Source organism: Lynx rufus, unplaced genomic scaffold, assembly GCF_022079265.1.
Source record: "Lynx rufus isolate CCGP_SWC_20201006 ecotype Redwood Valley unplaced genomic scaffold, mLynRuf1.p SCAF_2, whole genome shotgun sequence".
Classification (NCBI taxonomy): domain Eukaryota; kingdom Metazoa; phylum Chordata; class Mammalia; order Carnivora; family Felidae; genus Lynx; species Lynx rufus.
The window spans coordinates 220551249-220564066 of record NW_025814834.1 but is presented as its reverse complement, the minus strand read 5'-3'; the positions used below and the strand labels follow the sequence as shown (position 1 = coordinate 220564066).

At 56.8% G+C, this 12818-nt stretch overlaps 1 protein-coding gene across 1 annotated transcript; it reads right to left on the bottom strand.

The window, feature by feature from the left end:
• Window positions 1-2683: 2683 nt before the first annotated feature.
• On the bottom strand, window positions 2684-11224 carry CUNH1orf174 (chromosome unknown C1orf174 homolog). Its single transcript, XM_047083351.1, has 4 exons — window positions 11134-11224; window positions 5213-5323; window positions 3672-4130; window positions 2684-3254 (listed from the first exon to the last, which is right to left on the bottom strand). The coding sequence occupies exons 1-4, from the start codon at window positions 11146-11148 to the stop codon at window positions 3144-3146; spliced, it is 696 nt and encodes a 231-aa protein (XP_046939307.1). The 5' UTR covers window positions 11149-11224; the 3' UTR covers window positions 2684-3143.
• Window positions 11225-12818: the final 1594 nt, after the last annotated feature.

Genomic DNA, 12818 nt, shown 5'->3' with positions numbered 1-12818 from the left:
TATTCCATTTTTGGAAATCGAGATCTCAGAGCGAGTCGATCCTGTGTGGAACCGTACGAGTGCCACCTCAGCACGTGGTGTTTACCTGGCTGGACGGGGAAGCCCAGACCGTGGGGGAGTCGGGGCCCGTGGGAAGCGCGCCCTGCTGTCCCTGTGGACCCTCCTTCTCCAGCCCAGCAGCAGCGCGACCTCTTTGCAAAACGGGGTCATGGGCTGTCCGTTTTCAACAAAAGAAGGGAGTTAAAACGTAGCGGCTGGGAGTGTTGAGTCTAGTGATCTGTGGGTGCAGGAATGCTGGGTGGTACGGGCAGGAGGTCCCTCGTACCGGCAGGCCCGTCACTTGCTGTGGGCCGGCTCTTTGGTCAGCAAGGCTGCAGAGGGAGGACCTCCAGACCCAGGGCCTGCAGGAGGGAAGGAGGCGGCTGGCAGTCAGACTCTGATGGCAGCTGAGGGGCAGAGGGAGCTGGCTGGAGAGCGAGGGCAGGGAGGCCCAGGGAGGGAGTCGGCGTGCAGAGCCAGGGCGGGGGGGGGGGGGGGGGGGGGGGGGGAGGGATGAGGTGAAGGGTCCGCAGTGGAGGCCCTTGGACCAGTGTGAGCAAGGCACAAGGGCTCTGGTGAGGCGAGGCCTGGAAAGGGGGCATTTCAACCCCAAACACTCTAGGAAGCCCTTGAAGCAATTTAGGAAGGAGCCCTGAGTGCCCATTGCCAGGACAGGCCGGTCTCCAGCCTGCCTGAGGCTCCAGGAACACCCCGCCCTGGGGGTGTCTGTCACCAGCCAGTGACCTGGGCCGGGCTGGGGTCCAAGTCCGAGGTCCTCGGGTGGGCATTCCAAGCTCGTGTGACCCCAACAAGACCCTGGGCGGCCCCAAGGTCTGGGTGAGCTTCCCGGGTCGGCAGCCCTCACATGCACTGCCCCTCATCTGGCTGGAGAGGGAAGCCAGGTCTCCGCCACCAGCTCGAGGCCTCTGCACTTTGCCCCAAGTGTCCTTCCCGCGATAAACGGGGACTGGGAGCATATCCTTTCCTGAGTCCTAGCAGTTGTGGGGATCGTCCAGCCTGAGGCCCGTGGGAGGTCCCTGTGCAGCGGGCGTTTAAGACAGTGTGGAACGCCTCTGCTGCTCAGCGAACCACTTGGGCAGCACTTCGTGAAGACAAGTAGAGATGGATCCTAAAAATTCACACTGTCACAGGGCCTGCTAGGTCACAAGTAATTCTAACGTGTATTTCGCTATGCCTTCTGAAACTTTATTTTGTCCCTAAGGCTTAGTCTGCATTCCTTTTGTACTGCTAAGGTCATCCCCAACGGGCCTCAGCCCAACGCTTGGTCCCGCAGCACGTGAGCACAGCACGGTTTCCCCAGCTCCATGCGGTCTGTGTCGTCTCTGCAGGGGACACCTGCTTGCTTCCTGCAGCACCCCTCACCTGGGAGTAACCGTCTCTGGCCCGCTCGCCACCCCAGGAGGTCACGCGGTGGGAGCAGGGGTGGGGCCCCCAGGCGCACGCTCGCATTTTGGTGGGAACGTGATAGCAAGGCTCTTCTGCAGGTCAGGCCGATGCTTCTCCCAGAGGCCGGTACGTAGGCCAGAGACTCCTGGCATCTGACGCAGTCGTTCACCACTAACTCAGGTGCTGTGATCACTAGTTAATTCTGCAGTAACCCCAACTAGTTAGTTGTTTTCCCTGGCTGCCGTCAAAATGCCTTTATAAGCAACAATTCCAAGTTATTAAGTAGTTTGTTGATCAATAAACCACAAAAATTATCCAGAGTCGGTGGTCACAGTTGCTAATAGTCACATTGGGCAGTGTCTCGGGTGGGTGTTGGAGGGGCTCGAAAAGCTTATAGGGCAACTCAGCGACCTACCTGCCCCGAATGATCTTTCACGTGAGATCCTTCCGTGCCTCACAGGACATTGTAATACGGTTAAATGTAGCTGCTGTCAGGACTGAGCTCCTGTTACTGGAGCGCCCCGCCCCCGCTTATCGGCAGGGGGGTTCCTTCCAAGACCCCCAGTGGATGCCTGAAGCAGAGGTGGTCCCGAACCGGCTACGTGCCAAGTTCTCTCCTGTACGCGCACCTGTGACAAAGTTGAACCTCGCATCGGGCACAGGAAGGAACCAACAGTAAAGCAGAGCGGTCACGACAATGTGCCGTCCCGCACTCATGACAAATGCCCGTGTGCTGGGATGAAGGAGGTCGATGATGCGGGCAGGTGACACGGAGTTGGGCTACTTCCAACCTTCTGACCTTGCGTCACAGGGAGGACATTTGCTTCCGACCCCGCGGACGAGGGGGACGACCGCAGCTGAAGAACAGCCTCTGATGCTCCTCAAGAAAATCCCAGTCTTCCTGAATCGCAGGCAGCCTCCCTCGGCCAGTCGTGGGGATCCCTCGTGGGTATTCCTCACCTGCCCACCCGCTCTGTAACCGCACCGCACGGGGCGAGGACTGTGCTGAGCGCCGCTGTCTCAGGAACCCCTCAGTCTACACGGAGGGGCCCTCTCCCTTCAAGGGCACAGCCTCAGCTCTCGACTCTCGGGCCTCACCTCTGCCCACAACCCAGGGAGCAGGTACGAAGGCTGACCCAGCCTTAACAAATACAGGCGGGAAAGGATTCGTTTTCCCCACTTGACTCTCAAATATTGTAGACAAGCATGGAGTTTTTGGAACACGAGACTCTTTAAAAATACTTCCAAAATATATTTTATTTCTTGGTCGTATGTGTTTTGCAAAATTCCCAAGGTAAACATTAGCTTCATGTACAGAAATAGAAGGAGAGTTCTTTAAGAACTGACACTGACTCAATCATGAGAATGATCAAATTTTGATAATGGAAAATAAACGCATGTGTTATCAAAACTAAAGAGCTTAAGTGAGCAGTTTTCTTTAGAAAGATCTCCCAGCCCCCTCAGGGGACTCAAGCCATCGTCCGCACACACGGATATCAGAAACCGCACGATCTCAGAGAACGTTCTGGGTCACACGTGTCCATGCTGCAGGTATCTGGCGTTCTGCACTAGGGTGTTCTTGGGTCAGCTTCAACGTGTGGTGAAGGACACGTTTTCTTGGGAGATAAGGTCGTGTGAATCCCAGAACTTGCTCAACTGTCAGACTACTACTGACTGTCAAATTCGTGTTTTATTCTCTACACTTCTGCACCATCATCATCATCTTCATCGTCTTTGGCTCTGAAATGCATCTTCCTGAATTCTCGTCTGCTCATTGAAGGACAAGACGAAGACGCCGGGGGAAGGTCCTTGGGGGAAGGAAACACTCCCTCAGCCACCGCCGGCCCACCGCACCTGTCGGCTCTTGGGCGAGGACTCGTCCCCCACTGGCTGATGTGGGGGACGCAAGGGTTAAACGGAAGAGGACGCCCCACAAGTGTGGGCAGTCGCTCCCCACCCGCGACCGTGCGGGGAGGCCCAGAGTCACCTGCCAGGCCCCCCGCCCCCACCCGAGGGCCGAGCGGGAAGGAAGCCTCCCAGAAGCAGCTGTGCCCTGGCAACCATCTTCCGCTGAGGATGGGGAAGGGGTGCGCCCACTTAGTGACTGGTCTGTCTGCTCGTGGGGACCGGAGCCTGTCCCCGAGGCAGTGCCACATGCAGGGAGAGCAGAGAGCCGGCCAAGTGCGCGCCCCGCGCGGGGGCAGCCACGGAGGCGCCAGTCTTACCTGCATGAGCTCCACGTTCCCGAAGAACCGGCCCACCGGCATCGGCTGGTTGCTGTCCTCGTCCAGAAAGACGCTGTCATCCGTCTGCAGTGCCGCCCCGCCCCGTGCGGTGCGGCTGCCGTGGGGGTCCTCTCCCGTGAGGGGCCCGTGTGCCGGCGGGGACGGGCCGTCTTCAGTCTCTGCGGGGCGAGCGTCGCCCACAGCGGTGCCATGCCCGAGGGGGCCGCCCGTGGCCGCCGGCTCTGTCGGGGCACCAGCTCCCCTTCCTGGAGGCGCCGTGGGCTCTTCGGCAAACCCCAGAGGGTCACTGTCACAGGGGCGCTCGGGTGGTATCTTGGGCAGAGCAGCACTATCGCTCTTGGGGACTCGTTTCTGTAATTCTGATTTCACAAGATGACCTTTGTCATACTTGAACTTCTTGGAAGTTCGCCTGTCGGCGGCTTTGTGTGATGAGGAAGTCTGTGGAGAGAAAAGTGTGTGAGAGAACCAGACACGTGTAGGATTGTGAGGCGGACGGCGAGTCAGAAGGCCTCCGTCCTGGGGGCGAGCCCTCCTCACGCCTTAAGCAAGAGACGTCGTTGCCACAACTTGCACGATGGGGTCACGTCACTGTCTCCCTCGGAGGGACACGATGTAAACTGGCGGTTGGGGAAGAATCTAGACACACACCCACCGGGGCCTTCTACTTCCTGAGGCACCTTCGGAAGCACAAACCACCGTATCGTAGTTACAGCGCGGGACTCCGGGTCGCACACATCTCTGCTCGGACGGAAGCCGTTCTTGACCCCGAGCAGGTGCACAGCCAGGATTTACTAAATGGACTGCAGTCTTTAAAGCAGCGTAGGCCACTGAAACTCTACGCTAGTCGTTGGTGTAAAACCCAAGTCCCAACCAGACCCCGGAGCGCGGCCCGAGGCAGGTCGAGCTTACAGCAACTTCGTGGGCTAGGATCGCTCGGCACAGACAGAGGCAAACCTCTCTCCCGAAGCGGTCAGGGCTAAAGAAGCGTGGCGCCATGGCAGCCGACACCACGCAAAAGGCGGCAAGGAATGACCAGCAAAGGTGCACGGTGAGTCGGAGTCTGAGACACCCCTGCCCGTGGATGGGCGAACGCTCCAAAAGCACGGCCCTGGGCTGGAGAGCGCACCTTCCTCTGAAAGCAGTTACATGGTTCTCTCCTCTGGGACAGAAGCACCACGACACTTTTCTTTTTTTTTTTTTTTTTTAAATTTTTTTTTTCAACGTTTATTTATTTTTGGGACAGAGAGAGACAGAGCATGAACGGGGGAGGGGCAGAGAGAGAGGGAGACACAGAATCGGAAACAGGCTCCAGGCTCTGAGCCATCAGCCCAGAGCCTGACGCGGGGCTCGAACTCACGGACCGCGAGATCGTGACCTGGCTGAAGTCGGACGCTTAACCGACTGCGCCACCCAGGCGCCCCACCACGACACTTTCCTAACACGACCCATCTCAGGGCGAACATTTCGCATACAAATGGCCACACCGGTCGAGATCCGGCAGCTCTGTTACCGAGACTCACCTGACATACCGTCCTGGCAGACGTGGCGATGCTGGCTTCCCGAGCAGAGGCCAACCTGGCTGAGCGACGGCAGGCTCTCAGGCGCACCGAAGACCGCACTTCACCTGTGAGCTAGAACAGGACCCAAGGCGTCAGCAAACGCTCTTGTGAGACGCGAGCCCGGACACAGCGACTTCCTAACCGAAGAAAACCCTGTTGAGTCCTTCCCACCCCCCTCTTCACCTTTCTGGAAAGTCCCCTGTGGCCTTGTGCAAATTCAAACTAAACTGTCTTGGATTGAAGATGCAGACCTACCCTTTCCAACGGCCTCAGAAGCTTGGGGACAGTCTGTCCCCGTCACCTTATACCTCCATTTGTAGGTTAACAGATACTAAGCTAGCTGCAAACGTTTAGAAGCAGCCTTCTCAGAAGGTTCTTGAACTTTTACATGGTATCTGAGTTCCTGATAAAAGGTAATATGAAAAAACAAAAAGGCAGCCCCACCCCCATCGCTCCCTCCCTCAAATTACAGGTGGAAACAGTCCCAGTTCTACTGGTTTAAAGCAGTTGACTTTGGACTAATCTTAACATGGTCTGCCGCCAGTTTACTCCGAATGCAAGAGTCTTCTAATGCAAGAAAAGAATTAACGAAAAAGTAAAACTTATAACCCATGGTACGTCTGGCAAAATGGAAAAGTTAGCATTGGCTCACCCCTGTTCACTAAACTACAGATTTATCTGAATTCCACGCTTTTTCTCTTTTTAAATAAATATTTATTTTTGAGAGCGGTGTGCACACACGGAGGAGAGGCAGAGGGAAGACAGAAAATCCCAAGCAGACTCTGAGCCATCAGCACAGAACCCGATGTGGGGCTTGAACTCACAAACCGTGAGGTCATGACCTGAGCTGAAATCAAGAGTTGTTCGCTTAACCGACTGAGCCACACAGGCATCCCTCACCCATTTTTCCACTAATTCCTTATTCTGTTCTGGAATGGATACCAAGTGCACGTGGTGAGCAAGGGTGGGCCGGCATGCAGATGGAAGGGCAGCGGCTGGGGGCCGAGGGGCCGGGGGAAGGAAGAGGAAACCAATCAAAAAGGAGACCGCTAGTTTAGAAATCTGCAATGGCGTCCCACCCATCCCCATCTGCAGCCCTGGAGGTCTCCAGAGGCCCCTGGAGGTGGCGGCTCACCCAGGCCGTGAGATACCGGATTGTCCCATACGGCATTCAGGATGGAAGGAAAAGGAAAGGCCGTGGCCTGTGCGCACAGCGGGGACACGGCGCTCCAGGCCAGGTGAAGGGCCTGCCGGGTGGGTGCAGCAGGGTCTGGGCTCACAGCCACTTGTGGGGGAGTCTGCAGCGGTTCCAGCACGCCCGTCCTCCCTGCCCTGCCCAGATGACCCCTGAAGTCCTCCTACCTCCCAGGAGGGAACGGCCGCCTTAGTCCCAGGCCACCAACTGTCCTCTCTTCCCCTACGAGTCCTGCTCCCGACACTCCCCCTTGTGACTGTGCTCGGTGCTGGTTGAGAGACACGACTGGCCTTGAGGATGGCTGCCGCTATCACCGAGTGCTGATGTAGCTAGCACGTGCTGTGCTTGGGGCCTGAACAGCCTCCTCTTTAAGAGGATGGCGGCTCCGGTGAGGGGCCTGTGCGAGGTTACACAGGGATGCGTGGCCTCAAAGTCCTCCTCACCCTGCTTCATCATGCACGGCTCTCCCCGACATGAGCTCCAGGAGCCGCCCGCTCCCCAGGACGGAACCGGGGAGCAGCAGTCCTGGCCCCGTGCCGCCAAAGCGCTCAGGCCCTTCTGCGCAGCCGCGTGCTTCCCGATGCCTTCCAGCTTCACCTCTGAGGTGGGGGCTCCAGGCTCCCCAGGCGGGCTCCTTAACCTTCACTTCCGGGCCCCCTGCAGAGGCTCTCTTGGCGGGTATAGGCCAATGCTCAGGAGCTGCCGTCACATCCGGCATGGCATCGCGCTGGCTTCGGGTTCGTCGCGGGTGGAGCCACCCCCCAGGCGCCAGCTCCCACATGGGATCCGGCAGTTTCTTCTGCCTTGGACAGCTGCTTTGCTTCCCGTCGTCGGTCTTCTGCCTTCCAAGTGAGTGGTTAGAAACTGGGATGTCACAGGCAACACGGTGGTTTCCCAAAAGGGCAGGACAAGACTGACTTCCAACGGGTCAGCACAAGGAACCCCGCTGACCCCCACAGAACTGGCAAGAAGTATGAAAACCATTTAAGACTTCTGGAAATGGTCCTATGGCATGCAAAGGGTAAAAGAATGTTATTCAAGACCACCCACAAAATTCAGTGGTGTATGGACTCCCGACTGCCACCAGACCGCCACCACCAGGACGCTGGGCTCCCAGGCGCGAGGCGGGTCCCGGCCAGGAGAGGCAAGCCTTCCTCCAAGAGATCAGGGGCAGAGGTGTCACATCAGTGAAGGCACTGAAGCAGACATTTTGCCCGGGGAGGGACAGACTTAAAACAGAGTTCCTAATCAGAATTCTTAATCTCTTCCCTACAGAACTGACTTCTTTTGCAAGGAGTGTGGATAAAGTTCATGCGTAAAGGGGCTCTCCAGAACACTAGAGGTTGTGGAGAAAGGCAGTTAGAAAGAGACATCAAGATAAACTTTAGGTCAGATAGTCTGCAGGTGACAACCAGGGAATAATGCAGCTGGAAGAGCCCTCCTGGGGTCAGCACAAACATCCAACGCTGACCCCAGAAACTAGGCCTTCAAAGAAGCCACAGCTAGACTGGATTATCGGCAGAGCAATTTATGCCCCAGGCTATTGCTGAAAACAATTGAGCAATCAACAGGCATTTACTGGGAGCTTAACAGCTAGGTGTGGTCAGGGGAGGAGAGGATGAGAGCCACCCCAGGGAGAATGCGGGCTGCCCGGCAGGCAGGGGCACGTCCCAGCTGCCCAGGTGAGAGGGGAAAAGACTCCCATAGAAGAAATCTACCCAGTCACCAAATAAAAAGCCTATAAACAATAGTCCGTGGGGGTGGGAGACAGGTACCCAGAACTGCTGCACTATCTACTATGTCCAGGTTCAACAAGAAATGATGGCGCGTGCGAGAGGAAGGCAGATGTCTACAGCGGAACAAGAGCTGGCAATGTTCCAAGAACCTGTGATGGTGCCTGGGGTGGAGTTTACCAGAAAAAGCCTTCAAAGTGGCCATGATGAACATGTCCAAAGGCTAAAAGGAACCACAGTTAAGGAATAAAAAATTTGACGACAGTGTTGCATCCAATACAGAATGATGACGATAAAAAGAAATTATGAAAAGGAACCAAAAGGAAATTCTGTAGTGAAAAAGTACAAGAACTGAAATAAACACTTCACTGGAGGGAACTGGCAGAAGAAATAATAAGCAAACCCAAGGTCATGCAAGTCAAACGAGAGAGAAAAAAGAATGAAGAAAAATGAAGAGTCTTCAAGAAACATGGGACTCAATCAAGGGCACCAACATATGTGTAATGGGAGTGCCAGGAAGGGGAGGGAAGGAGAGAAAAGATACACAGAGAAATAATGGCTGAAACTTCCCAGTTATTGAAAAAAACAAAAACAAAAACAAACCAACCACCTTCACACACAGGAATGTCCAGGAACTAAACTCCCAATAAGAGAAATGGAAAGAGCTGTGTAAACAGACGGCGCCGCTTAAAGGCTGAAAGCCTAAGACCAGAGAACTCTTGAAAGTGGCAGAGGAAACACTCACCAGGGGAGCCCGATAAACAAACACACCGCTAACTGAGCAGGGGCAATGGATATAGTCAAACATAGTCAAAGTTCTTCAAGAAGAAATGTGCCAACCGAGAACCCTGTATCTAGCAAAGCGATCAAAGCAAAAGAGACACTTCCGGATAAGCGGAGAGAATGCTGCCCGTGTTTCTTGCCAGAGGTACGGGGGGGGGGGGGGGGGGGGGAGCTCTGCAGGCTGACAGCAAGTGGCCCCGGACGGGAATTCAAGTTCACAGAAAGAGGGCGCCCTTTTTGTCGATGCTTACCGACAGCGTACAAGCAGGGGTGCCTCCTTTCTTGGTGATTTATAAGCGGTTGTAGAAATAACATTATACAACGTAGACAGGAATGTGCTTTGGGGTGCCTGGGTGGCTCAGTCGGTTAAGCCTCCGACTTCAGCACAGGTCATGATCTCACACTCCGTGAGTTCGAGCCCCGCGTCGGCCTCTGTGCTGACAGCTCGGAGCCCGGAGCCTGCTTCAGATTCTGTGTCTCCCTCTCTCTCTGCCCCTCCCCTGCTCACGCTCTGTCTTTCTCTGTCTCAAAAAGAAATAAAAACATTAAAAAAAAAAAAAAAGGAATGTGACTTATTTGCCAGTTACAGCACAAAGGACGGGGGTGGGAGCAGGACTGTTGGGGCAACGAGAGGACCACACATGGAGAAACGATCAGAACAGGTCGTTGGGTTTCTAACGCTAATAGATATAACAGGTATCCCGACATACCAAGAAAGTGGGTGAAGGGAATAAAGGTACATTTTTAGGTCTCACGACAAATCTGGAGCTTGTAGAGGCCGCTTTTAGGCAAACAGGCTGGAGCAACCGGGTGCAGAAAGGGCGCCCGCGCCCACCTGTCTGAAAACAGACCCACGAGGCGACTCCGCCCCCGGAAATAGCCATAGGCCCCAACTGGCCAATGGGCTACTTACAACCGGCACAGGTCCCGAAAAGGGAGAACCCCATTGGTGGTCACACCTCCGCTTCTTCCCGCTTTCCCGCAGCCCCGCCCACTGCCTCCCAGCAGCCCCTCCTGCACTGCGCCCTTCCAGCTCCTGGGTTCGGCCTCAGGTGAATTTTCACGCCACTGCCGCCCCACATGTGGGGGCCCCTGACCGATCAGTCACCCCATTTACACACCACAAAGCCGATTCCACTAAGTTACAATGCATACGGTGAAACCTAGAGCAACTGCTAGAAAGAAAACACAAATGCCCACCAGAAAACATTCATTTTCATCCATCTACACAAGGAACAAAGATAACAGACGTGCATAAAGAAAACAAAAGTAAAATGGCATGCGTGCATCCAACCAGATCAGTAACTTTAAATGTGGCCCAAAAGATTCCATCAAAAGAGAGGCCAGGCTGGTAAGACAGCCCCCCCACACCCCCCGCCCGGAAAAGGGCCCGCTCCTTGGGCACCGGGTGCTCTGTGTCCCGGTCCGTCGCCAGGTACGGAGTGCCAGGAACCAGTGCCGGGTCAGTCCTCTCCCCCTCTGCAGTGGCCTCCTCCCACCCCACTCTACACTTGAAGTGACTGGGGCCAGGCTGAGGTCACATGCTGAAGAACAGAGGGCTTGGGTGGCGGCAGCAGTACTCAGGGGTCCAGACCAGTTCTGGACAGGGAGGCCCCCTTTCCTGGGATGTGGTCTGGCAGCCCCCCACCCTGAAGAGCGACCCAGTACCCCTCTCTCCAACTCGGGCAGTAATCTGGGAGCCCCCTACCCAGAACCTTGACCCAGGACCCGCCCCCCCCCCCGGCCGTAATCTGGCAGCCTGCTACCCAGAAGGCTGACCCAGGACCTGCCCCCCCACTCAGGGCCGTAATCTGGGAGCCCCCCTACCCAGAAGCATGCCCCAGGACCCGCGCCCGCCTACGGGGCCGTAATGTGGGAGCCCCTGCCTAGAAGCGTGACCCAGGACTCCCCCAGCCGCAGGGCTGTAATGTGGGAGCCCCCCCCCCACTACCCAAAAGCGTGACCCCAAACCCGCCCCCCACCCAGGGTCGTGATGTGGAAACCCTCCCGGACGTGGTCTCAGACCTCAGACCCGAGGGCGAGGGCAGGGAGTCCCGAGCAGAGGCAGCCCCCGGCCCAGGGCATACCGCGGCCTCCTCAACTCCCCAGACAATGGGTGGCGGGAACCCCAGCCTCATCGGCACGGCTCCCGCGCGGTCTCGGCGCCTCACCTTCCGGCTCCTCATGAGTGTGAGCGGCGCGCTGCCGCCCCCAGCACTGCCCGAACCCCCGCGTCCCGGCCTAACGCTTCTCAGAGGAGCAACGACCCGGCGGCCCTCGGCCCGCGCCCGGCGTCTGACGGCACCAGAAGTTTGGCCAATCACAGCCCGGCATCCTCCGGCATGTGACCCAACAAAGTCGGCGCTGGGCGTAATGGGCGGGGCGGAGGCCATATTTGTGAGGGGCACCCTCGTGGCGGCCCCATTTAAGCGGGGCGGCGGCCATGTTTATGAGGGGCACCCCCCGGAAGGCCGGCCACGTGTCTGGGGGGATGGCGGGAAGTGGTTGCTCACAAGAGGGCGGTCTCTTTCATCCTCGCCCCGGAGGTGGGCTCCTGCCCTGGCGTGTGAATCCCCGGCAGCGCTAGGGTGCGCCCGGCCTGGGGGCTGGTGAAGCCCCGGATCTCGGAGGTGGGCCGGCGAGGCCCTGCGTGGTTCTGCCCCTAAGCTGCCCGCAGGGACGCCCCCAGCCTCGAGCCTCTCCCCGGCGCCGGTGGAGCGCAGCTGGCCCTCGGACGGCCGTACCTGCCGGGGTTCAGCCCTTTCAGTCCCGCTTCTCTGCAGCCCTGGCCTCACGGTGACGGTCCCAAAGGCGCTGCCCTCTCCCCTCTCCGGCGTCCTGGCTTTTGGCAGCTCAGGGACTGTGCATTAAAGCCAGTGTCTGCCTTTGAGAGTTTTAAAGTTAGATGAAATCCAGCCTTGCCTTTAAACACTCCAGGCCCCCAGCTCTGGGCCCTAGGACCTGTGCCTCGAAGAGGGCTCGGTGGGCCCCCGGGGGCCGAGGGACGCCCAGCCCTGTCCTCCAGCCCATCAACCCCCCCACCCCCTTTGGGGGCTGAGGGATGCCCAGCCCTGTCCTCTAACCCTGCTTGCTGGTGCCCCTCCGGAACTGGCCTCCCGGAGTCGTGGCACAAAGGCGGAAGCAGCCGTACGTGTGCTTTGCGAGTCAATGACAGTGGTGTTTATTATCATGTGTTTACAGGTGAGAACATTTAAACCAGGCAGTTTTGTCAGAAGGATTAGATCTTCCGGTTAAACTGTACAGGTTGAAAAGTGACCTGTGTTGTGCTTCGGCCTCAGGTACCGCTCGAGGGTCCCGTGTGCATTGTTCCGTAGCAGAGGGTGATTCATATTCTCCTCCAGAAACACTAACGTGCTCTGCTCCTGCGGAATGACTCCCTCAAAGCCCGGAAATACACTCGATGCCTCTTTTTAGTGCATAAAAAGTGAGGGTACTTAAGGATCCTGCCAGCTCTCCCCTCCTTTCACACTACCCTCTCCTTGCGGAGGCATCTTCGGGTAATTAGGCGGAGCCCCTTCGATTAGGCCTCATGTGGGGTCTGCTTTGGGCCGTGAGTGAAAGCACACGCAGTGTTGGTGTGCACACAGGCACGCTCGCGTGCTCACACGTGCTTGTCCACCCGGCTGCCTGTTTCCCGTGGTCTCCGTGGAAGGGAGAAGACAAATGTGGACTGGCAGGAAAAATCCATTTGAAAGGGAAACTAATGTAACCACTGTCAGCTGTTGAAGAAACACCCAAGGCCGAACCGCGTTAAACACTTGTCCCATTTTCACTGAAATTGGTTTCCTGATAAACTAGGTTCAGTGGTTTTTGTTTTGTTTTTTTTTTTAAATTT